Raw genomic sequence first — 26,437 nt, 5'->3', positions numbered from 1 at the left:
ACAGAGGGAAATAGCAAGGTTAGAAGGGGCATGAATATGAATAGCTCAGGGAAGGGGAAACCAGTGAATTGGGGGCAGTTTAGGGTAGGGTAGGAGGTAAGAAGAGCTAGGAATGTGTAACAGGTACCAGTGGTAAGACAGGAGCCTGCAGGCCAGCACCAGCTTTGGTATGCACCATAGATAGCCATTTGCCCCTCGGCCAGTAATAAGGGACATAACTTCTTTTGATAGAGGGGAACTGGCTTCACCAGTTCCTGAGGAATGCTGGCTTTTATGTAACTTCCAGAAAGCCTCCTCTAGTCCAGGCTGAGCCCATTTCTGGATATCTGGATACCTTTTGGAGTTTTGGGAACTGGAGTTTCCTTTGGACCTGACATTAGCTAAGCATCTATGGGGTGTTCTGAAGAGATAAGTTCATTAGTGGAGTAAACATGTGTGTGTCTTCATCTCATCATGCCTGGTCTTTCAGAATGTGAAAACACAATACTGGTCAAGGAAATCAACAGCTTTGAAGGGAAAATTTCAAGTCCGTATTACCCAAGCTACTATCCTCCGAAGGGCAAGTGCACGTGGAAATTTCAGGTAGCCTAGACCTTCTCAGTATGGGGGCAGGGAGGGGAATTGTTCTATTTTAGCAAAATATGGTTAAATCACTTTTTTTTGTTTGTTTGTTTTGTTTTTCGAGACAGGGTTTCTCTGTGTAGCTTTGCGCCTTTCCTAGAACTCACTTGGTAGCCCAGGCTGGCCTCAAACTCATAGAGATCTACCTGGCTCTGCCTCCCAAGTGCTGGGACTAAAGGTGTGCGCCACCACCGCCCGGCATCACTTTGTTTTTAAAATTCTAAGAATAATACCACTTAATGTTAGGAGAGATAAACCTTATTGAAATATATCATCTGGAAAGTGAAATTTTCCATTGTCTACATCCTCTGCTGTCAAGCTACCTACTAATCTCAACTTATTTGATCTTATTTCTCCAATTTATTTTGTTTTTATTTATTTTTTAAAACCTAAAGGTATTGTTGCTGGACCAAATAACTATTTTATTAGAGATAGTGCTATTTCAGAATGGAGCTTAATAATATAAAAAATTTGTTTAGGTTATAGTCAGTGTGTAAATAAAGCAAAATGTAAATGTTATTTATTTATGTGGAGCTGAGGATCGAACCTAGGACCTTGCGCTTGCTAGGCAAGCGCTCTACCACTGAGCTAAATCCCCAACCCCAGAAAAATATAAATTTATATGAAACATATGCATCTCCCTCTGCTGCTTGTCAAGGCATTGCTCACTGTTTAAATCTTGGTCTTGAAGCTACTTTACTTTCTCCTACTATAATAGCACATGGAAATGGAAAATGTCACTATTGCTCACTTAGTGCATATGTATAAAATCATAAGTGTATAGCCTCATAATTGGGTTGGATGTAAATGACAAATACATACAGTTTGAATTCATCAATATGTCATAGAATGATAATTGTGGGTCTGGAACTCAAATACTAAAAGAGACAGAACATCTGAAATTGAAAAAGAAAATTAGGCTTTTGTGGAATGTTCCTTCCAGTAGGGGGAGACAGGTGCTAACAAGCTACACAGACAATGAGTCCACCCTATTTGTATGGTTCACATCTGTGGATTCAGTTAATGACTCCATTAAGTGTGCACCTGTATTGAACATACATGGACCATATTATTGATATTATTTCCTAAAGAACAGAGTGTAACTGCATTTTATAAAATTATTGCATGATACATGCTATTATGAAAAAAATGGATACTTAGAGTATGTAAGAGGATATGTGTGGGTTCTACAGATACTATGCATTTTATGGGAGGGACTTGAGTATTCATGGATTTGGAGATATGGGGGTTCCATAAACCCATCCTCCCAAGATACTGAGGGGCAACTGTTTGCAGCTTGTCACATGTGACCTAGTGCTTCAGGGGAAAATGAAGAAGTTGAGGAGGTGGACAGCTTGGGAGGGAAGCCGGAAGTGTGAAGGGAAGCACGTCAGGGGTCACTAAATGGCAAGTCAGAGAAGCTCATTACCAAGGGGAACATTTTCAGAGATGCTGAGAGGAAAGAGGAACCTACTTTACAGATGTCTAGAGTAAGAGGGCTGCAGCCAAGGGAACAGCTGGTGAGGACCCTGAGGCAGGAGGGAATTCCACATGTGATCATTTGTACATCGTTATGCAAACTCAATACTTTAAGTGACTTTAACCAAATCTCATAATTAACTCCATGTCCTGGTGATAAGTATCCTTAAGTCATTTGATGTCAATAGTATGGTCATCTACAAATAAGCAGCTAGATACTTGCCCTCTGCCAGGTTTTCAGGACTTAGTGTCTCAGATGACCAGAGGGTTGGGGAGCTGAGAGGGTGAGAAAGGATAAATAGGACTTAGGGAAGAGGAGGGAAAAATACCATTTTGTCCTTCTCCAATCCTTCAAAACACAGATGTAGCTTCTTGAATCTGTTTGACAACCAGAATAAAGAGTGTGCCTTTCCCTAAAATTCTGCCAAGGGTTTGAAATGTCTTTGATGTAAAGTAAATGTTGGTTCTATAATAATCCAGAGACTTCAAATAAAAACCCATGAACACTGTTGTTATTTCAGTCAGAGTGGAAATAAAGATATTACCTTACTTCGTATTTTGCTAGAGGTTGAGGGTTGAGTGTTGAAGAAAAAAATCTTTATAAGGGGAAGGGCATATCATAAGGGAGTGATGAATACAGGAAGGGACATAGAAGGGACATGATCCAAGCGTCCCCTGGCCTTCAGTAGGGTTACTGTGAGCCACGGAGGTCCCTTCCCCATATCACAGAGGAAAATGACAGGGTGGCTTGGAAGGGAGCCAGTTGTTTCCTGCCTCTGTAAGGAAATATGCAGGCATCTTTGCCATAGAAATTTCCAATGCTTATTGGAGATAGTTTTCTATGTGAGTCCCTCATGTGGTTTACAATAAGCATGAAACACTGAGCAGACAGTGGCTACAGTAAATCTCAGGCCTGCATTTCCTAGCCTCAGAAAGTTCATCATTTCTGCTAGCTATGGTTTCCTTCTTCTATAAAATGGGAATCATATTATTGGCCTAACAGGTTTATTATGGTGTTAAAATGAGAACTGTAAAATGTCTGATCTAGTCTCTCAAAAGTGGGTAACTATGGATGACTACCTATGTTTACATTAGAAAGAAGCAACTGTATACATCATGTACTTAGAACACACACAAAAGTGCATAGCTATGATAAGATATCTGTCAGAATAATATATATGTCAATGGATGAAATCAATCTCAAGAACAACATGATAGGAATGAATTATAAAATATTTCCCACAACTTTTAAAAGTACTTTTATTTTTTGTCAACCTCATACATGGATTCTTTATCTACATCACCTCCATTTCGCTCTCTCCACTTCTGTGTTTTCCTGCCCCCAGCTGGATTCATGATCCTCTCTGAAATTATGATTGTCATGTGTGTATCCAATTACTGAGTTCATTTAGTGTTGCTCATGTATAGATATGAGGCTAGTCTAGGGCTAACTGTTTTGAATTGAACAGTCTACACAGGAGCTCCTCCATGGAAGTAAGTGGTCTTCCCTCTCTCAGCAGCTTGTAGCTTGACCATGTGGAATTTGACCATGTGGAATTTCCATTGTCCACAACAGCCTGTCAACTGGTATTGTCATTATGCTGGTCTTGTTCAGTCAGCCATATGTTGATATCTTGTGGGTTCATAGTGTAATTTTAGGGGACGCTCTCTAGCAGCAAACTTACTGGGCCTCTGACTCTTCTAACCTTTTCGCCACCCTTCAGCAGTTTCCCCTGAGCCTTAGGTGTAGGGATCGTGTTGCAGACCTATCAGTTGTAGTAGGTCACCCCACAGTCTGCATTTTGACTGCTTGTGTCTATGTACTAGTCTTCATCTTTACAACAAGAAGTCTGCTTGATGAGGGCTGAGAGAGACACTTGTCTGTAAGGATAAGTGTTTAGAACACAGTTAGAAATCACACTGAGGGAGGAAAATGATGGCTGTAGATTCTCCTCTGGGGCCCACAGCCTCACCAATCATGGGTAGTTTTTCTAGCTTTACAGCATCAGGCAGGATTTCCCTGCTATCCATCAGGCCTTTAGTCAAATTAGACAGCTGTTGGTTACTTCAAAGACAAAAGTGCCACTACTACACCAAGTAGGACAACTTGCTTGACTAGTCATTTTTTATGGTTCATAGGCTTTATACCTGGGTAGAACTAATGATTGTTTCTCTCCCTTGGCAGCATGCCTAGAACTTCCCAATACTGTGAGCAACAGTTCTCAGGGAGGAGCCTTCCAAGTCAGTTCCAGCTCAATCCCTCCAAGCCCTGTGTCTGGTGAATGTGTCTTTAGCATTAATATGGTCTTACCTTCAAGTTCTGGAAGGGAACCAAGGCCAAAAGAAACAGCCCATATTGTTTTGAGAGACGGGTATTCCTTTGACCAACAACTACAAAGGAAATTTTCCATGCCTGGCACTGGAGCTTTTGTTATATAGTGCATGGCCCTTGGGAGGAGCGCTGTAACCTCGTGTAATACAACCCCATTAAAATACATACATAAACACGCACATATACATACATATAAACATACATATGTATGTACACATATCAGTATTTTTCAGTGAACTTATAAAGTTATGTTTCCCTATGACTTTTCCAAATGTCCTTATCCCCTCTTTTTCCCTCCTCCCCAGCATTATCCTTTCTCCCACCCCCATTTTCTCCACTGTCCACTTCATAGCACCTATTTCCCATAATCCCCCTCTCTAGGGTCCCTTCTCCCCCTCCCACCATGGTATATCTTGCCAAGGGCTGCACAACACAAAGAGGAGAATATCTTTAAAACACTAAGCCAAAAGAAGGAGTCCTGAGCAAGGCAAGGGCATTTGAACTTGACATGTGTTATTCTCCTGGGGCATTTTTCTGACTTGATTTTTGCTTTCTGCAGACTCCCCTGACAACTCTTGGCATAGCCCTGAAATTCTACAACTATTCCATAACTAAGAAGAGTATGAAAGGCTGTGAGCATGGATGGTGGGAAATTAATGAGCACATGTAAGTGATTTTCCGATGTGAGGGATCATATGGAACGTCCCTTGTCCTCTCGGAGTCTTCAGTTAATGAGAGAAGGAAGTGGAGGATAGAGGAGTTCAGAGACATACACGTGGCCAGTTGGCACCTGTGGTTATAGCAGAATTCTGGTCCTCAGTCTCACACCTTCTCTGTGCTGCTGGGTTATTCATGAGCATATTCTACATCTTACAAGGGTATTGTTGAAGTGTTCAAATCCTGGAGCCACTGGGAAAAATAACAAGGAATTGCTCTGGAGGTACAAGAATACGAGACTATCAGCCAGTTTTGCATTGCAGAAGAGGCCTAGATGATCTGGCTAGATCCTAACACTGGGAAATGGCTGGCCAGAAAGAATCTCAGGCATATAGGAGCCTGGGATCCCTGAATCCATCACGTAGGTTCTTTAGATATTATTGTTGTTGATTTGTTCCTAAAACTATAAAAGAGTATTCAGAAATACAGCTGTGATCCGTCTTGGCAGAATTAGCTGTATCCTCTCACTTTCTGAATTTCAGCCAACTGCCGAAGACTTCTGAATAATACATACGTACCCTTTTTTTCCTTCAAGCCTTCAAAATCATAGATAGTGCTCCTGAATGTCAGCCTTGAGAATATAAGCAGTTCCCGAAAGCCTTGGAAGCCTAGAGTGCTTGGCATTCACAGGTACTAAGTGATCACCCCCTCAATTCTTATATCAGCTGTTTCCTATAGAGACTTGACAGGTTTCACAGTGGAAAAGCCACGCCTACACAGAACAGTAAACTAACTTATCATGCTGCAAAGTAATATTCTATGCTCCATTAACTACAATGCTCACATAGTGAGAATTATTAACCAGAGTGACATTTACTCAAGAGGACACTGGGAACCTTGCTCACGTGAAATGATGATGGGAAGTAGAGAAAAAGTCAAGGTAGGGAATACTGTGGATAATTGTTACTTCTTTGAAATGTTGCCAAGGACAAGCCCCGAAGTGCATATCAGATTTCAATTAAGATTGAATTAATGTTGTTGTCTTTTGTCTCAACTGTGGGTGGGATTATTTGCATATTTTCAGCCTGAGCTCAGAGATTCTATTCCGCTTTACAGAGGTGTTTTTGGATAAAAGCAGGCCATTCTTGTTACATATTTTTGACAGTAAAAAATATGAAAACTAGGAGAATTTGGTCCATTGTTCTGTTAATTTGCAGTGTTAGTAAAGAAAGCAACAGGTCAACAGTACTGTGTTTGCTCTGTTTAGCAAAGGAGAAAGCTCTTACCACATCACAGTCCCACAAACAAAGTAGCTGTTATTCTTAGCTCTACCAGAGGCATCTCTCCCCAGGGAGCCTGAATGTCCAGAGCATCAGTGATGTCCCCTGGCAATGGAACACAGTCTAGGGGACCTCAAGCCACATGTCCTCTCCGGCTCTTGTCTTCTCAGGTACTGTGGTTCTTACATGGATCATGAGACCATTTTCCGAGTGCCCAGCCCCTTGGTGCACATCCAGCTTCAGGGCAGTTCCAGACTGTCTGACAGACCTCTTTTGGTAGAATATGGCAGTTACAACATCAGTCAACGTAAGTTTGGAATCAGTTTAGAAAATCTAGTGAACCCTTAATAGTAAAGCAAGGCCAATCCTTTACTTCAGGCCTTGAGAACCAATTACTTCAAGGAACTAATGCTGTCTCGTTTTTGTTATTTGCTATTATATATTTGTCTTATACACTACAAAATAATAAAATATAAACAAATTATGTATTAGTGATATATTTCAAATTATAGAAAAAATAATCTTTTGGTATTACTGACTTAGAGTTGAAATACAATTTTTCATATGACTTCTAAAATATAGGAAAAGTCCATATTTTGGACTTTCTTTCTTTCTTTCTTTCTTTCTTTCTTTCTTTCTTTCCTTCCTTCTTTCCTTCCTTCCTTCCTTCCTTCCTTCCTTCCTTCCTTCCTTCCTTCCTTCCTTTCTTCCTTTCTTCCTTTCTCAATTTTTCTCCTTTGAGACAAATTCTAACTATGTAGCCCTCTTAGCCTATATAGACCAGGCTGGTGTTGAACTTAGTCAATCCTCTTGCCTCAGCTTCCATAGTATTGGGATTGCAGGTATGGGACACCATACTCATCTCGATTTTTTTATGCTAGCCATAACTTCTTGTGATTGATCATAGTGCTTATACCAACATACAGTGGATCTGGGAGTGGCATTTGGAATTCTCTTTGGCTGACAGTGACTGGGGAGAGCTAGTTAGCGGAGACAGCTCAAAGGTCAGAAAGTTGAAATTTGTATAAGAAACCACAGAACATAGACAGGAAGTGGTCCCAGGAACGGCAACGTTTGAGGGAAGTTGTTGAAGCTGCAGAGTGTAGATACTGACTTGGAGCTATTTTAGACTCTTTTGAAAGGAAGCAAACAAAAGCTACACAGTGGAGATTCCATGAGGGTATGACACTGAAGAAGCTTCTTTCTACCCTGTTCTACTCTGCTGACTCCAAACACACCTGCTTCTGGATTCAGTGTTGCATTCTGATATTCAGAGTGTTTGAATTTCCAGTGAGGGCACAGGAGAAGCAGAGTGTCTTAATTACTAATGGTTTCACACACCCTGATGATGGTCTAGCAGGCCATCCACTCTTCCCACTGCCACTGAGACAGTAGCTGGCCTGACATGTGTTCCCTTCTGTTCTTTCACATGAGAAGAGAAAGGATTTATTATTTCTGTGATACTCATCTATAAGCTCAGGCTCAATGGTTTGATCTCTGATGAGTAGCCTGGTTAAGTTGGAAGAAACAATGCACAGTGCAGGGGTGGGGTGGGAGGTGGGGTGGGGGGGTGGGGGATGGCAGTAGCTCTGGGCTTTGAGACCAGCCATTAGTCTCACTATGCTAAATTTCTGTAGCATTAATTTCTTCTATTCTTTGCTTTTTGAAATTATGCATTAAAAATTACCCATAGTCTTGGTTGGATGAAGAAATTGCATCATTGCTTCTATTTTTCTACCAAATCTCTAACCAACCAATACTTTGTAATTCTATGCTAAAGTAGTCTAATGACTTTTAGGAACCCAGTCAAAATGTTCTGTTTCTTTCCTCTTTCTTTCTTTCCTTCCTTCCTTCCTTCCTTCCTTCCTTCCTTCCTTCTTTCTTTCTTTCTTTCTTTCTTTCTTTCTCTCTCTCCCTCTCCCTTCTTCCCTTCCTTCCTTCCTTCCTTCCTTCCTTCCTTTCTCTCTCTCTCTTTCTTTCTTTCTCTCTCTCTCCCTCTCTCTTTCTTTCTTTCTTCCTTCTTTCTTTTCTTCTTCTTCTCCTCCTCCTCTTCCTCCTCCTCCTTCTTTTTTTAATTGCCTGTAGCTTGTCCTGCTGGATCTTTTAGATGCTCGTCCGGTTTGTGCATCCCCCAGGCCCAGCGCTGTGATGGAGTAAATGACTGTTTTGATGAAAGTGATGAACTTTTCTGTGGTAGGTATAATGTGACTTCATTATGAATAAGTAACTTTTTGGAATCTTTGCTGCTGCTGGCTGATGCCAGTTTCTGTAGTTGCTATAGGTCACTAGATCTCCCCAAACTCAATGGCTTAATTAACCCAATCATTTATTCTTGATCACGCATCCATGGGTTGAGAGGCTCAGCCTAGCTGAGGAGCTCAGATTCAAACACTGGGCTAATTCCATGCTGTGTCCTTCCAGGCTGGGATCATGGCTGCTCTTTATGGACTTTCTTTCATTGAGCCAAGGAGATAGCAGTAACAAAAGTAAGGAAAAGTGAACAGAAACATTTGGCTCCGCATAAGGCCTGGCCTTGAACGGCTTGTATCATATTCCATTGCTCAGAAGAAGTCACACAGCTGAGCACATAGTCAAGAGGGAGGGAAATGTACTTTGCATACCTTGGGGTCGCGGAGAGGGTTGTATACATTTCTCTAACCACAGGGACTAATGTCTTGTGGCTAATGACCTCATCCACCAGAATCCTATGTGAAAACACAGATCCTTCACCTTGAGTTCAGAATCTGTAAGAGGTAAGTTCAATGTGGTTGCTTATAGAACACAGACATGGTGAACACACTGGATACCTCCGCTTACAGTATTTATTATTTCTGTTATAGTTACTTGTTTTTTATTGAAAATAAAAACATATTAATTAGGGCTTCTCCTCTCCCAGTTCTTCTCAAATCCTCCCCACCTCTCCACCTGCCCAATTCTACCCTTTCTCTGTCTTTAAAAAACAAACAAGCAAAGAAAATAGAATTAAAAAAAAAACAATGGGAAAAAACACCCGACAAGAAACACATACACACAGGTAGACACACACACACACACACACATACACAAAAACAAAACCCATAAAAATACAAAATTGGAAACCATAATATACAATCAAAAGGATGGTAAGGTTAAAAAAAAGAAAAAGAAAAATACCAAACAAAGCAATAGGAGAGAAAAAGTCTACAAAAATACCACTGAGTTTGTTTTGTGTTGGCCATCTACTGTTTGGCATGGGACAAGCCCATAAGCATAGTTAATATACCCCATGAGAATGCCCTGGGGAAAAATAATTTTTCCTTTGCAAGCAGATGTCAGTTGGAGATAGCTTCTTGGTTAGCTCATGTCCACTTCCCCTTCTCAGTGCTGGGATCTGGACTGGCTTGAATCTATGGAGGCCCTGTGCATGCTGCCACAGTCTCTGTGAGTTCATATATGCAGCAGTCCTGTTGTGTCTGGAAGACACTGACTGCTTTTTTAGAGTCCTCTGGTTCTTACAGCCTTTCTGCCTGCTCTTCCATGTATTCATTGATATCATGCTGACTAAGGGATGGATACAGGATATTTCTAGTCTACATGGAGAATTTATATCTTAATTTTTCACTGTTATTTGCAATCTATTCCTGAATTTATAATTTCAGGGAATGATATTAGAAGATAATTTATAAGAGAATATAAAGTTATTGGCAACATCTTTTTCAGTGTTTAAATACTCTTGTAACAGTGATGGTATATAATCTTTCTATGTCTTTGGACAGACATTACATTTATTTTCTACAACTATATAAAAATCACGTTCATAAAAATAACCTGTGCCTCTATAACTTTGTGTTTGTGTGTGTGTGTGTGTGTGGGGGGGGGGGGGGGTTACTGAGATCAAGCCTAGTTTCTTGAATATGCTAGGCAAGTACTCTAACATTGAACTACATCCCTAACTCCTTTATATACTTTTAAATTTTTAAATTGACAAAACAAAATCTTCTTAAGTTATGGCTTATTAGCAGCCTAAATCTAGAAAATCTTTTTCTTTCTTTCTTTCTTTCTTTCTTTCTTTCTTTCTTTCTTTCTTTCTTCCTTCCTTCCTTCCTTCCTTCCTTCCTTCCTCTCTCTCTCTGTCTCTCCTTCTCCTCCTCCTCCTCCTCCTCCTCCTCTTCTTCCTCCTCCTCTTCTTCTTCCTCCTCCTCCTCCTCCTCTTCTTCCTCCTCCTCTTCTTCTTCCTCCTCCTCCTCCTTCTTTCTTTGAGACAGGAATTTCTAGGCTGGCCTCAAACTCACAAGAGATCTGCCCAACTCCCTCTCCTGAGTGCTGGGATAAAGGCTTCTGGCAATTTTAGTGCTTAAAGATTTCTTCTTTTTATTACTGATTTTGCTCTGATGTTCCAAATAAAAGCCATTGCCATTACTTTAGAAGGACTACTGGGTTTTTTTTGTTTGTTTGTTTTTGTTTTTTGTTTTGGTCATTATATTTCACTGCATCCATTTTGAAGCTATCCTCTGGATATCAGCTAGGTACTGTTGGCGACAGCCAACTATTTCAGGCAGCAGTGGACTTTCCTCACCCCTCAGAGGGGCTAAAACAAGAAACACTCTGGTTATCCAGGCAAAGACAGTAAAACTGCTAAATTTCACAATCCAGAAATCACCAAGAAAACATTCCTTCTAAAGGGGCTTGCTGGTACACTGTGCCTGCCATGCCTGTGAAGGTAGTTCAAGATGTACATCAAAGAAGAAACAGTGGTGTTTAGGATGTACATCCATCAGAATAAAACAACTTTAAAGTGGTTTCACATGTGGACCACAAGTCTGATATCCTTTAAAATCTCACACTCATTAATTCATTTACCAAGGTAAAGAGATGAATAGGGTTGGGTGGTGGTGGCACACACCTTTAATCCCAGCACTCGAGAGGAAGAGGCAGGTGGATCTCTGTAAGTTTGAAGCCAGCCTGGTCTACAAATCGAGATCCAGGACAGGCACCAAAACTACACAGAGAAACTGTGTCTCAACGCTCTCCCACTAAAAAAAAAGAAAGAAAGAGAGAGAGATGGATGGGACAAAAATCTCCCATTTCAGTCCGTTGCACCTTCTTCAAGAGGGTAGGCAAGTTCTACTCAGATAATAGTTGATGAGAATTCTTTTTCTTAAAAAAAAAAAAAAGGTTATTTATGCCAGGCATGGTAGAACACATCTTTAATTGTTGCACTCAGGAGACAGAGGCAGGCGGATCTCATTGAGTTCAGGGGTCATCCCGGTCTGCATAGTGAGTTCCAGGCTAGCTAGGGATACACTGTGAGACCTTGTCTCAAAAGTAAAACAAAGTATGATTCTTTATGATGTAATGAGTTGAAGTTACATAAACCACCCAATTTAAACACACTTGCATGATAGCAAAAACTAGATCTGAATAATCCTTATACAAGGAATTATACCAAAGTAAGGCATTATACTAAACGCCTGTTTTCTTCTAGGGACATGTCATTTCAAGAAAATAGACTCTATTGTGTTTGTGATGTTAAGTCACAACTTTAGAGGGGCACTGTTGGTCATCAGAGAGCCCAGCTGATGTCCTGCCTTCATGACTTTTTTGTCTCTCACCACAGTGACTGCCAAACCTGCCTGTAATGCCAGCATCTTCCAGCAGCGTGACCCTCTGGTCTGTGATGGCTTCTGGGACTGTGAGGATGGCCAGGATGAGCAGAACTGCACTCAGAGTGAGGACACACAGGGCTCTGTTCTTTCTGTAGAACTCAATGGGCCACACGGCTCTGCTGCACTCAGAGAGATCATCTGGCCCCAGTTTCCCCAAACCATACTCAGTTTTAGCCCTGCTATCTCTTGTTCTGGGAATCCTACCCATCCCAGAACACAATGACATACTTGCTCCCAGTAGCTGGGGTGGAATTGGATGTGCTCCTGGGCAAATATTGGCATGTTTTCAGGGTTTTACTTGTTTTTCATGCTAGCTGTAGGTTAGACAATGCAAGTCTGTCACAGAGGAGCCTGCCAGACACTGTGAGGACACCTGCTCATTCCACCGCAGAAAGTGAACCCCATAGACTGTGAACAGAGGCGTTGTAATTCATAGTATCTTTTCATTATTGCCCCCCTAGCAACCTAAAAGGACTGTTTGTGGCATGGCATGACTTCTTTTTCTTCTTGGAGAGTAAGACTAGGCAAGAGCTAAGAGACCATGACCCAAGGCCATTGATATGGCCATCTTTTTTCACCTTGTGTTCACCATGGGTATGGAGAGGCAGTTGGCGTGATTCTCATGTGCCTCTTGCCTGCCTTCTGATGGATCTGCTTAAATGAAGGAAAAGGTCCCTGTGGGGTAGTCCCCCTTTCCTCTGCCAGCCTCTTCAGTGCAGAATGCAGTGACGCTGTGAGTACAACTCCTTTTGCAGGGTTCCATATCATCCCCTCAAATCTGTTTCTGACTAGAAACAACAACTGCAAGAGCAACAATAATGACAACAAAACCCCAAATTCTTCCTCCGTTTTGCTCATTTTCAGGCATCCCATGCACCAACAGGACCTTTAGATGTGGCAATGACATTTGCTTCCGGAAACAAAATGCCCAATGCGATGGGATAGTGGATTGTCCCGATGGAAGTGACGAAGAAGGCTGCAGTGAGTAGACATGGCTTGTTTTGATTCATGTATTCCCTCTTCCTTTATCCACTGCCCGCTTTCATTGCCTCTGAGTGTCCTTCCTCAAACAGAGGTTGCTTGGGATCTAGGAAATAGCAATACTATTGTTTGGTGAACTGTAGCTGACATTGTTCCAAAGAGACAAAAGCCTGTGAGGATTGTTCCATCTTCCTTCTTGATTATAGAGTTAACACACAGGATGTTTTCTAGTAATCTCAGTCAAGGAAGAAATCACTTGTGTGAAAAGCAGTGGAGCCGGGTGGATGACTTTTAGTTATGACTCTCCGTAAGAACAACACCAAGATTTTTTATGCCGTATGTTCTCCTTAGTCATGTGACCTTTCACTAATCCCGAGGGAACAGTTTCATGCTACATCCTTATCAATGCCATTTACACCAAAAAGCAATGGCTCTGATAACTAAGTGTTTAGTTGATGTCCACGTCTTGAACTTACACATTCTTTTCCAAATGACTTCCCTCTAGTCAGAGCAACTTCAAAGGCACCCTCGGTTCTTTTGTGTTTGGAACTTACTGCTTCTTTATCACATAGTAAACTAACTCCATGAGCAGCTGTTTATGTCAGCTGTGACTACAGGGCCTTCCTCCCCCGCATGCATCAGTGTGTAGACTCCAAGTCAGGGCATGCTCTCAGAAGCAAAGGAGTGGTGCTGTGTTGGCACTGCTTACAGACAGACCTATAGATTTCCTCTCTGCTAGATAAGCAGCAGATTTCCAACTGATGGCTTGATGAGTCAGTTCCCAACCCAGCCATAAATGTGACTGAATTTCCGGCTATCTGTGTGTGTTTCTGTCTGCCTTTCAGTCATATGACTCTTCCTCTCCTAAAGGCTGTAGCAGGAGTTCATCCTCCCTCCACCGCATCGTTGGGGGTTCTGACTCCCAAGAGGGGACCTGGCCATGGCAGGTCAGCCTCCACTTTGTTGGATCAGCCTACTGTGGTGCCTCAGTCATCTCCAGGGAGTGGCTTCTCTCTGCAGCCCATTGTTTCCATGGAAACAGGTAGAACATCCCAATTTTCACCCCCAAGACCTCTGGTTTGTGGAAAAAGCTTCCTGTTGGAAATGATCAATTTAGTTGGGTTCATTTATGTCTCTGGGTGGGAGTAATCAGCTGTATGCTAATTTTTGCTTCTAGATGTCATTGACATAAAGAAAAAGAACACAAGGAAAACATCAAGGCTGGACATGCTTTCCTTAGGCTGAGGAAGTAGAGATTGGCCTGCAAACCATAGGGGCAAACCCAAGTCAGTGTATGGAGTGTAGAGAAGGGCAGTATTGAGGATGGTTAGAGAGCAAGGATCCTTTTGGGATGATTCAGGAATAGCAGAAACTAGAACTGTCACCAGAAGGGCTCTGTCTGCCTTTGCCAATGGGGTTGTCATGGGACAGGTTCTCTTTTAACTAAAGATAAAAGCAAAACTTAAAAAAAAAATCATCTCACTTAAAGTTTATACCTAGAGGCTGGAGAGATGGCTTAGCAATTAAGAGCACTGACTGTTCTTCCAGAGGATCAGGGTTCATTTCCCAGCACCTGTATTGCAAGGCTTACAGCTATCTGTAACTCCAGTTCCAGGGTATCTGGCACCCTCACACAGACATACATGCAGGCAAGACACCAGTGCACAGAAAAATAAGTAAATCTAAAAACAAAATAAAAAAGACAAACAAAAACAAACAAACCCCTTCAACTATTTGATATCTGCTGGATCTTAAGCTAAAACAAAACACCAATTATTTCAAAATTTTAAATAGAGTATTACATACAATTTAAGTCTTTACTTTTCCTGGAATTTTAAGGATTTGTGTTAATTACTAAAGTGGCTTCATCAACAAGTAAAATAGTTTCTCCGAGTATTATGCTAGCCTTAGATTCTTTGAGTCTCTGGTGCACTTATGAGACGTCTTCTCAGCAGATTAATGTAAGCATTCTGTGGACCATGTCCTTAGCTTTCTTCCAAAGCATCCATGTTCTCTGCACCCCTCTTCTCCCTGGTTACTACATTGATTCTGTGGGAGACCAAACCTTATGAGGGAGCACCAGGCCCCTCCCCAGTGAACTGGCTAAGGCCTGAGCAACTACTATACTGATCTGTAAAAATTCTGATAGCTGGCACAAACATATTTCATTAATGCTCTGAGGCTTAAAGCACTTCAGTGTCTAACCTGTTGATAGCCATTTCATTTGAATGTGGTAAAAGGGCCCCCAAACAATAGCTTATTGTCATTGTGTGTCTATAATATTAGCATAAATAAAAAGAATAACAAATTAATTGTAGCCATTCATATTTTTGATCTGTGTGTGGTTCATGAGACATCAGAGGGCAAGAAACATTTGAGGTATTTCCTCAAAATACCATTAAGAGAAATTTCTGGAATACAGCTATTACTTGCTACTCCTACAACAGTTTACTTCATTGCTGTGTCTAGCAAGGAGCCAGGGGAGTCTGTGGTTCTTGACATGTCCCTGAACAGAGTCAGGGGTTAAGACAGGGCCTGGCAGTTAAGGCCCTCCTCTTCACATCCTCATGGCTCTGTAAGTCCTTGTTTCCAAACAATTTACTAACTCTGTGCTTCATTCCTACCAGGCTGTCTGACCCCACTCCATGGACTGCTCATCTTGGCATGTATGTGCAGGGGAATGCCAAGTTCATCTCTCCAGTGAGAAGGATTGTGGTCCACGAATACTATAACAGTCAAACCTTTGACTATGATATTGCTTTGCTACAGCTCAGCATAGCCTGGCCCGAGACCCTGAAACAGCTCATTCAGCCAATATGTATTCCCCCAGCTGGTCAGAAAGTACACAGTGGGGAGAAGTGCTGGGTGACTGGCTGGGGGCGAAGGCATGAAGCAGGTGTGTATGAGTGAATGGTCATGTCCCTGCTCTACAATGGAAAGATATCTGTGCTGGCATAGTGCTTTGGCATTTCCAGAGATGATCTGACTATACCGTGTCAGTGAAGGGAAAGGCCAAGGGAAGCAGATATTATTCTCTGTGATTTGTGATCTTTTTACCTGCCCTGAAACAAGCAGGACTCAAATTGATACAGGGAGAGAGGAATTGTATGAGCAAGGCAGGACTGGTCGGTCACTAAGGGCCCTTTTCAAACTCTGGAGTGGTGCTAGAGACCCCACTGTAGGAGAGCAATTCTTTTTTATTTTTAGGCTTTCTTTTTATCTAAAGAAGTGATTCATTTTTTGTAAAGGAGAGAGCACACATATGCATACCCTACTGTGCCAACTCAGACAACTGTCTGGAAGGTTATGTAAGTGTGTCTCATACTAGGACTGTTGACCAAAGGATGGGAGTGAGAAAGAAATCCAGCCAGGACCTAACTCCTCAGACTGAAAATTCTAACCCAGGCATTACAGCATCCTAGAATCAGTCCACCCAGTGGGGATTACTTTTTGCAGTTCCTTTACATACCCAGAAAAGGAATCTTTGGTATGTAAAGGTCAGGCTGTATGCTTGGGAAGCCTTTCTACCCAGATTGCCCAGGTTTCCCCTGGCTCATGATTTGTTGCTGAATTTAAATACACAGTGAGGAAGAGTTTTCCCAAGAGTTAGTGTCCAGATGGATATTGCTCCTGGGATCTCAGATGCAAGGGGAAAGGCAGATACAGTACAAGTAATTTTTCAGTTTCCCCCACAGCTTCGGTGTGACACTCTAAAGAGCCACTGTGGTGGTATCTTAGATTCTCACCACCCTTATGAACTTATAGAAGCAATGGTTTTCACTGCCAAATGGAGTTTGCTGAAGACTAAGAATCTCAAGGAGTAATGGCTGCTGTTTGCTCACTTCTAACTCTGCTTATATCTTACTGTGTCTGGTGATTTTGTTAGTTTGTCTTGGTTTTCTTTTCTATTGCTGTGAGAAACACTATGAGCAAAAGCAACTTGAGGAAGAAAGGGTTTATTCCCCTGCACTGCTGACAGTCCATCATAAAGGGAAGTCAGAGCAAGAACTCAAGGCAGGAACCTGAAGGCAGAAACTGAAACAGAGACATTGGAGGGCTCAGACTTACTGGCTTGCTGCTCGTGCATATGTTCAGCTACCTTTCTCATACCTCCTGGGACCACGTGCCCACGGATGATACTGCTCATAGTATCTGAGCCCTCTCCCATGGATCATTAATTAAGAAAATGGCCCACATGCTTGCCTGTGAGTCAATCTGATGGGGACATTTTCTCAGTTGAGATTCTCTCTTTTCACGTGACTCAAGCGTTTGTCAAGTTTATAAAAACTTAACCAACACTTTCATCATCTGTCACTAGAGGAAGAGACTACCCAACTCACTTGAGATGTTTTCTTGATAAGCATGAGAATATATGTATGTTTTTTGACTCATTATAGCCAGGCAAGTTAGAAAGGAAGAAGCTGAAGAAAAATAAGTCAGTTTTAATGGCTCCTTGGAGATTCCCATAAATCAGTTATGTATCTCCTTTCAAGGATCCCTCCTGAACCGTAAAAACTGGTGCTAACAGTTACAGGTCCATAGGCCCACAGGACACAGTGGCTCTGTGGATAAGGTGCTGAAGCCAAACCTTTGGCTGTGTCCTGCTGTTCCTTGCTGGTTGTGTACCATTGGGCAAGGCCTTAATCTTGCAAGGCTTCATTTCTTTGGAAGCAAAATGGGGCTAATAGAATTCACCTCAACAGAATTGCTCCAAGGCTGAAAGGAGATCATTTGAGCTGATTGCTCAAGTGAAACCTGGAAGAAGTGTAATCCTTACTGTCACCATGATATCTACCCCCACTGTATCTTGCAGATAAGAAAGGCTCCCCTGTTTTGCAGCAAGCAGAGGTAGAGCTCATCGATCAGACAGTCTGTGTTTCCACCTATGGGATTATCACTTCCCGGATGCTCTGTGCAGGGGTTATGTCTGGCAAGAGCGATGCCTGCAAAGTAAGTCTTCCTTCTTCCCCTTACCTAACATGGCATGCTTTCCATAAATGCATTCAGCTACACAATACAGTCTCTATCTAGGGCAAGCCTTGTCCTTCCTTCATCTGAGTTGCCCAGATACTAATTATGATTCCATTGCCTAAGACCAGGGAAGCATGGAGAAAGAATGGGTTTAAAAATTACCATCCACTTATAAGTGAGTACATACCATGTTTGTCTTTCTGAGTCTGGGTTACCTCACTCAGGATGATTTTTTTTTTCTAGTTCCATCCATTTGCCTTCAAATTTCCCTGACTAATATTCCATTGTGTAAATGTACCACATTTTCTTTATCCATTCCTCTGCTGAGGGACACCTAGGTTGTTTCTAGGTTCTGGCTATTACAAATAAAGCTGCTGTGAACATAGTTGAGCAAGTGTCCTTGTGGTATGATTGAGCATCCTTTGCATATATGCCCAAGAGTAGAATAGCTGGGTCTTGTGGTAGATTGATTCTCAGTTTTCTGAGAAACCTCTACTCTGACTTCCAGAATGGTTGTACAAGTGGTATGCACTCCCACCAGCAATGGAGGAGTGTTCCTCTTGCTCCACATCCTCTCCAGCATCAGCTGTAGCTTGGTCTTCTTGTGGGACTTCTAACAGAATGAACAGGTGCTGTCTCCAATAGGTGCTGTTTCCACATTTTGCCAACTTTAGTTACAATGCTAGCAACTAACTCATCTGGCTTTTGGGACCCTACTCCTTATACCAGGTTGACTTGCCTGGCCTTAATACATGGGGAAGACTTGATATGCCATGTTTTGTTGATACTCATGGGACACCTGCCCTTTCCTAAACATAAACAGAGGAGGAGTGGATGAGGCGGGGGACAGAAGGGGGCTGGCAGGGGCTGGGAGGAGGGAAGGAAGGACAAACTATGGCTAAGACGTAAAATAAATGAATAAATAAATAAATTTATTAAAAAATAAGGAATAGACAGGAAAAATTTCCACCGACACATAGACACATACAGAGTGCCCCTGTGTTGCTATGTGTTCCCATAGCAGCAAAACTACAGGGCTCATTTACCTGTTACTCTGATGCACAGTCTGGGGAAGGGAAGAGGAAGGAGGCCAAGACAGAACACACTCATGTAGGCAGGCTCCATGGTTGTCCTGGGAGCTAACATTTTGGGTTCATTACAAGGAGCAAATAGATGATTCAGAGCATAAGGAGCAACAGGGGCCTTTTCCACATATTGCCAACTTTAGTTACAATGCTAGCACCTCACCTTATTATACTGATGACTTCCATCCTCTGAGATCTTATTTGGTAGCAAGTACTAGGCAAGGTCCTATATATGAATTCATTCACATCACCCTGTCATCCTTATTCTATATCAAAGTGTAAATAGAGTCCCTCTTCCCCCCCGTCACACAGCCAGTAGATGTGAGTGTCTGGATGGGATGGGAACCCTTTTCTTTCTTAATGCTAATGTTAGTGTACTTTAGGTGATTATCGTGGCTGATCAACTATATAGCTGTGTTCTACACAAGCACAAAGGTTTGGGCATTAAATTAGACTCATAGAGCCAGCAACAATAATAAAGACCCTGTTACCCTACTAGTCAGCATCTACCTAACGAGTTGTGAAATTATTGAACTGAGATACAGGGGACATCTGCAGCACATTCTTAGCTTCACCTCTAAAACAGAAACACAAAGAGCCAGATAAACTTAAAGACCCATGCTGCTGGGATTGTTTAAAGCTTAAATTATTACAGCTTCTGCTCTGTGGAGCTGAACTCTCAGAGGTATTCTCAGATGAAAACAGCTGGCAGCCAGCAGCTCTTAGGGTCGCTCCGGAGGACCTGGCTGACTAAATCTTTTCTCCTTTCAGCTTGGGTCAGTGAACCCACTGCTGAAGCTGAAGGGTCCACAAATGGAAGTCAGTCTTCCAAGATACCTGTGATGTCTTTATGATGATAAAGGAACCCAGACAATGCCTGACATATAGCCAACACTAATTAGACACCAGCCCCTACAATTGCTACTACTTTTGCTGCTGCAATGACTACTAGTGGTTAATTCTTGGGGGATTGGTGAGAACTGCTTTCTCCTGCATAGTGGTCACACAAGCAAAACCAGGTCAGAAGGAACACAACCTATTAGACACAAAAATGATGGAGTTGGTGCTCAGGAGATACATGCCTTCATGTTTACATTTTCTTTTTGTGTAGGGAGATTCAGGTGGACCTTTGTCTTGTCGAAGAAAGAGTGATGGAAAATGGATTCTGACTGGCATTGTTAGCTGGGGACATGGATGTGGAAGACCAAATTTTCCTGGTGTTTACACAAGGGTGTCAAATTTTGTTCCCTGGATTCATAAGTATGTCCCTTCTCTTTTGTAACTGCACCTGTTGGATTTTTAACTGTGACTTACATGATAGATTCTCGAAAGAGTGTAATTATGATCAATAAAATTAATCTTTTTTTCCAACTGGAAATGTCAGATTGAGCACATCCAATATTCATTGCAAAGTAGAGAAATTAATATATATTCCATAGAAGTTCCCCAAGGATATAATGATATTCATTCCAAGGTATCAAAATATTATTGACTCATGGATGGGAGAAAACAAAAGCAATGTCACAAACCAAGCCTCCAAAATAAAATGAGAACAGAGAGAGAGAGAGAGAGAGAGAGAGAGAGAGAGAGAGAGAGAGCGCTTTCCTGTGTGTTCCAATGCAAGCAGAGATGCTTACAAGGATTGAGACAAACATGGCACACAGCTAAGAAATTTCAGGGAAGCCATACCTGACTGTTGCCATTCTCACAAAACTCAACGCACAAAACAGCAGTACCTACAAACAGACATAAAGACAGTGTTGCTATTCAATCCAATCTGTTCTACCCACGTCATGTTGGACCATGGCTGCCCGGGGCCATACTACATACAGAGAAACAGATCCACCTCGACACAAAACCGAGAGGGGATTCACTCCTTCACAAAACCAAGGGTTTGCGATCTCCAGCAAAGTGATAGAAAGCAATAGGGTAAGAGATGGCCTGAAGCACACCCGTGGGACCCTCCTCTTGATAAAGGTAGCCAACAGTGAAGGGCCAGAGGCATTTTGGGTGAGTGTTCTTGAAACTTTTCGGGTATGCTATCTCCTGGCTTTTCGTTCTTTCTGTAAAATTTAAATTGTCAAGATTTTCTTTTATTTTCAAAGCCTTGTAATGCTTTGAATTGCTGTAAGTCTGCAGTGTCTGCTCAACATATTCCAGTTCTTGATTTATCTTAATTTAGAGAGTTTCTCACTACGTCTTAGAATAACATTTTCGCTGTCAGAGTCCAGAGTTAATCATGGCACCAAACAACTAGAATGGAAGAAAAAAATATTGTTTATTTTCCATGAAACAAAGTCAAAGGAAAAATAACAATACTATTATTAAATGGAGCTCAGAATACTTCATAGAACTGCAGCGAAAATTGAAAACTGAAAGGAGAGAGAACAGAAAGTGTTATTTTCCAAATTAGTAAAAATGACTGAAAAATTCTGACTATCCTGAGATAATGAATATTCCCAGTTCATGGGACATATTTTGATTTTCTAAAAGACTTTCCTTGGGAACAAGGACAAACATCACAATTACAGCATCTCTTTGGTGGCTAGGGATGTAACCCAGGGATAGACCATTTATCCGGGATGGACCTCAGTACTGTAAAGAAAAGATACATTTCTAAATATGTTTCCAAGATGTCTGGAGTCCCCACATTGGTCTTAATAACTGTGTATGTCGGGGGAAGTGCAGTGGTTCTGAGCAGAAGGTTGAGAGGCAAGGTCTTGGGACCAACACCCAACCCACACTTTGCTTTGCAAAGGTAATTCCAGGCTCACTAAGCCAGTTCTAAGCTATGCATGGGGTGTGGAGGGCATTGTGTGTTTGCGTGTGCTTACCGACAGAGCGCTGTGCTTTTTCCTCAGGTGGGGTGTTTATGGTCCCTCCTCTCAGAGATAAACAGTAATGAGCAAATCAGTAACGTTTTATGAGTTCTTGCTTCTGCCGGCTGCCTTCTTCTGTTCTGAGTAATACTCTGTGCGTGGGGACCTAACGCGTGCGTTGCTGACTTCCCCAAAAGGCTGTCCTAACTGCTATCAGCGATACTGATACTGCCCCTATGCCTGAATCAGCTTGGAAGGGGAATTAGGCGGCTGGGTTATCATTCATCTTCATGTGCTCATAACCCAGCAGGCTGCCTGACACACGGAAGATTATTCATAGCTGTTTGTTGATTCGATAGATGAACACCCTCGCTAGACAGCGAGGACTGGAGTAAGCTTCAGCATCGCACTGGTCCAGGGAGAAGGCAAACTGGGGACTCGTCCCCCCAGCCAAGCCTGTCCCTTGCCACAGTCCAGCTTGCAAACAGGCCATGTGAACCGGTCTGGGTCTCCATCCACAGGGAAACGCATGGCAGGTAGCACCCTGAACAAACCAGAAAAACAGCCCTCCTCTACTCTGGAGCCCAAGGCAGCAGGGTCCCGCCGGCGTCTACCTTTCCGGAGCAAGGTCAGCTGTCAAAGGCCAGAGAGCTTCCGCACGCCGGCCTCGCCCCTCCCCTTCAGGCCTGCCATCACAGGTAGATCTGGCGCCGCCCGAGGACTACCTGCCGCGCCAGGTGGGTGGAGTGTGAGCTGAGGACTCTCCCTGTCCTGGACTCTGCACCCTTAGGTGCCTGGGTCTTGCCTCTCGCCAGAGCGTCGATTCCCTTCGCTGCCATGGAAGCGGCCAGAACCCCATCGCCCCGGGATCAGCTGGAGCTCTCGATGCTGGAGGGGCAGCAGGAAGAGCTGACACCTCTCAACAGCCTCCGGATCCAGCCTTCCTCCGCCGAGAGCTCTAGCCCAGCCCAGGTAAGGACTTGGAGCTCTGCGTGTGACAGCAGGAAAGGGGCCCGACACTGTTCAAGGGTGCTAGGGCTTCCTCCCAGCGTCCGGGACGCGCAAAGAGGGTGCCAAGGCGAAAGAAGGCAAGAATGCCTTTGGCGGGACCCCTCCACTACTGAGACCTAGCCTAGAGACACTTCAGGAGCCCCGGAGAGGGGCGTGGCGGCTCCTTTCAATGGAGACAGATACCTGGGAGGTCGAGGTGGTGTTTGAAAGTTATATAATTTTTAATTTGGTTTTTCTCTCTTTCGAATATGAGTTGAATCATATTCGCTCTCTCTTCCTCTCCCCCTCAGCACCCCCCCCCCCACCACCAACACTGGGAGTATACAGTCCACTACCTCCTATCTCTACCCAGTTCTATGTCCTCTGCCCTTCCCCATCTTCAAACATACTCTGTTTCTCCTGCTTTGGTCATTGCTTCCTCCGGAAGAGAGACAGGCAAAGAACACAAGGAGGAAAGAACTGTGGCCAGACATAGGGTTGGCCCTGTGAACTTACCGGCTCGGAGGAAGATAAATAACATCAAAGTTCTACCTAGGAACTAGCCTTGCTGTCTTTTCAGCTCTGAGGAAGTCCTTGGGGTTATGTGGGTTAAGACTCTCTTCTGATTCAGCCATGGCAGTGGCTGAACTTTATCCACAGATCAAATACTTGTGAAACATCAGAGAGCTTGAATTCTGAGCCACCTGTCTTCTGATTCACCCCTGAGGTTAGCTTGAGTTTTACTGGGCACACTCAACTCTCTGGACGAATGGTTTTAGCGTGGTGTTTCTCACCCCACTCCTCCTCCATCCGTCTTGTGCTCAAGTGGTTATTTTAGTAGAAAATCTAAAGCTTGAAAACATTACTCTTGGTCCACAGCAGCTCCTGGAAACGGTGTGGCAATACCTTATTTCATAAGTACCTTGGAGAATAAGTTGGCACCTTAGGTTTGTATGAAATGGGACCACAGATGAATTAAATTTGGAAAATATGGCTGAAGATTAGTGCAGGTAGCCATAGCTAGGAACTTTCTGTATGATCCTCCAGGGCAGGGTCTGGGCATGGGAATTAGAAATAATTGCTTCAAGTCAGTTAGGCCCAGCACATCCCCAGAGATTCAGGTATTCCCCTGAAAAAACAAAAAAGTGTGAGCTCAGACGAGGCTCTGAAATGATGTAATATCATATGCTCCACTTAGGCCTCTGGGAGCCCTGGACCACCTGTGGACAACAATTGAGAAAATGCCAAATCCATGCTGAGTATCAGAATTTTACAATAGCTTAGCACTTGCTTTGTGGAGGTTATGCTTTCATGTCCTAGTGACTTCCTTGTTAGTCAGATGTACACAGATATGTCAGTAATATTCCTGGTAATATAGCCTTGTCCGTCACTAAATAGTAACGTTTCAGTGACTGGTAAAATGGAGTGAGGGTGAAGGGATCCACGAGAACCCAAAGGGCCTTCTAGAAATACTTGAATGGTGACATTTTAATAAGGAGAGAGTGGACAAAATAACCCAAAACCTTTCCCTAGTGTGTTAATCATCCTCATTCTATAGAACAGGTGGAAATGTACTTCAACATGAAAGGTCAGTTAATGGGGTTCAGTAAGGACTGGCTTGCATAAGCACAGATTTTAGATGCTTAAGGTTTTTGTGTCAAGGTCCTAAGCTGTGTGATACTAGTTTTGACTTTGATATTTGTTTAAGTCCATATACTTTCCATGCTCTACGTTTTGTGCCTGTCTTATGTGAAATATCGTGACACATAAATGTAGTTAATTATTATCAGCTTAGAAGGAGCTGTGCTAGTTAGCATAAACCATCAACTTGAGACAGCCTAAAATCACCCGACAAGAGAGTCTCAATTGAATAATTGTACCGAGTTGGTATATGTGATATGTTTGTGAGGGATTGTCTTGATTGTCAATGGGTATGGGAGGGTCCAGGCCACTGTGGGGGATACAATTCCTAGGGAGGTAGTCCTGGGCTGTAAGAAAACTGATTAATCATGAGCCAGTGTGGGAGCCAGCCAGCAGCATTCTTCCATAGATTCTGCTTCAAGTTCTTGCTTGAGCTTCTGTCCTGGCTTCCCTCAGTGATGGCCTGTGGCCTGGAAGGGTCAACCAAACAAGCCCTTTCTGTCTTCCCCTAAGTTGTTTTCGCTCAGGGTGTTTTGTTTTGTTTTGTTTTGTTTTGTTTTAATCACAGCAACAGCAACAGAAATGAAACCAGAGCAGGGAGGGCACTAGTTTTCTGGTTTCACAGATGAAAGAGCTGAGTGAAGAAACTTAGGCTCAGAGATGCAACCAAACTGCTCAGGTTCACTCAATAGAGCCCCCTAACGTTTGGACTCATAATTCCAAGGTCTCATATCTATGTTATCAATCAATTTTAAGAAAATACTACATTTATTTCCTCTGTGTATATGTGTGTGTAATGTGCCATGGTGCACATATGGAAATCAGAGGATGACTTTCTGGAGTCAATTTTTTTTCCTTCTAACATGTGTAGACAGATATTTTCCTGTCCTGACCACCTGTTCCCAAATACCTGGGAGGTGCTTCCCAAATTACCCCACAGAGGCTTGATATTATTTATAAATGCTTGGCCGATGGCTCAGGCTTGTTACTAGCTAACTCTTACACTTAAATTAATCCATATTTCTTATCTACGCTTTGCTTCATGGCTCCTGGTTTGTTACCTCATTTTCTATATATTCTGCTTCCTCTGTGGCTGGATGGCATCTCCTCTGACTCTGCCCTTCTTTATCCCATCATTCTCAGTTTGGCTAACTTTATCTTGTTCAGCTATTGGCCAGTCGGCTTATTTATTAAACCAGTGATGAACCTTCACAGTTACAAAAGGATTTTCCACAGCAACCATGTGTGTCCCAGGAATCAAATTCAGGGTGTTAGGCTTGGCTGCAAGGACCTTAACTTGCTGTGCCATCTTGCTGGCCCCTGCTAATTGATATTATCATGCATAGATAAATACATATGACATGGTTTATACCATTTCACTTATAGTTGCCTCAACTACAAATTATGTATTACTAATAAATACATACAGTTAGGTAATATATTTATTTTTAAATGACACATGAGGACCAGAATGGCAGATCTAGCTGCTGAGAAAATTGCAGGTGGATGGGTGAATGGATGATGGACAGGGAATAGTACTGAGATCATAGCATCTCATTAGTGTAGGTGTCTTCCTGTTTGGAAAAGTTGAGCTAGGAGAGTATGTGAGGAATTTTTCTCCCTTTTAAAATATGGATTTGGAATGTAGAGGAAAAGGAATAGAAGCCATGGAACTCCACTTTGTCTACTGTTATCACAGGTTCATACCCTTGGGCAAAAAATTACAAAAGAAATTGTAGGTGATAATGTGAGACTGGAGGGCCCTGACTCAGCAGCCCAGAGACATCTTAAACGATGACATCATCATTTTATTAACAATAAACGAGTAAACTGAGTGTTCTGTGGTAAGCAAGGCTTATTTGAGCTAACAAATTAGCCCTATTGCTGTGCGTCATTCAGTCAGGAATCAACTGACTCTTTTGTGCTTTGGATGAAA

At 42.6% G+C, this 26,437-nt stretch overlaps 2 protein-coding genes across 2 annotated transcripts in view; both read left to right on the top strand.

Moving 5' to 3' along the window:
- Tmprss7 (transmembrane serine protease 7) overlaps positions 1-20,419 on the top strand; it is a 47,670-nt gene extending 27,251 nt beyond the window's left edge. The window contains exons 10-19 of the mRNA XM_036203802.1: positions 470-582; positions 4,992-5,098; positions 6,540-6,676; positions 8,455-8,562; positions 11,966-12,076; positions 12,879-12,995; positions 13,866-14,037; positions 15,623-15,891; positions 17,809-17,945; positions 20,163-20,419. Coding sequence (XP_036059695.1) covers positions 470-582; positions 4,992-5,098; positions 6,540-6,676; positions 8,455-8,562; positions 11,966-12,076; positions 12,879-12,995; positions 13,866-14,037; positions 15,623-15,891; positions 17,809-17,945; positions 20,163-20,333 — 1,442 coding nt within the window. The 3' untranslated portion in view covers positions 20,334-20,419. The remainder of the gene's footprint in view (positions 1-469; positions 583-4,991; positions 5,099-6,539; positions 6,677-8,454; positions 8,563-11,965; positions 12,077-12,878; positions 12,996-13,865; positions 14,038-15,622; positions 15,892-17,808; positions 17,946-20,162) is intronic.
- Positions 20,420-22,365: 1,946 nt separating this feature from the next.
- C12H3orf52 (chromosome 12 C3orf52 homolog) overlaps positions 22,366-26,437 on the top strand; it is a 32,710-nt gene continuing 28,638 nt past the window's right edge. The window contains exon 1 of the mRNA XM_036204027.1: positions 22,366-22,842. Coding sequence (XP_036059920.1) covers positions 22,708-22,842 — 135 coding nt within the window. The 5' untranslated portion in view covers positions 22,366-22,707. The remainder of the gene's footprint in view (positions 22,843-26,437) is intronic.

The sequence above is a fragment of the Onychomys torridus genome, chromosome 12 (genome assembly GCF_903995425.1).
Source record: "Onychomys torridus chromosome 12, mOncTor1.1, whole genome shotgun sequence".
NCBI classification, from domain to species: Eukaryota; Metazoa; Chordata; class Mammalia; order Rodentia; family Cricetidae; genus Onychomys; species Onychomys torridus.
The sequence above is the reverse complement of the archived record's forward strand: the minus strand, read 5'-3'. Positions and strand labels throughout refer to the sequence as shown.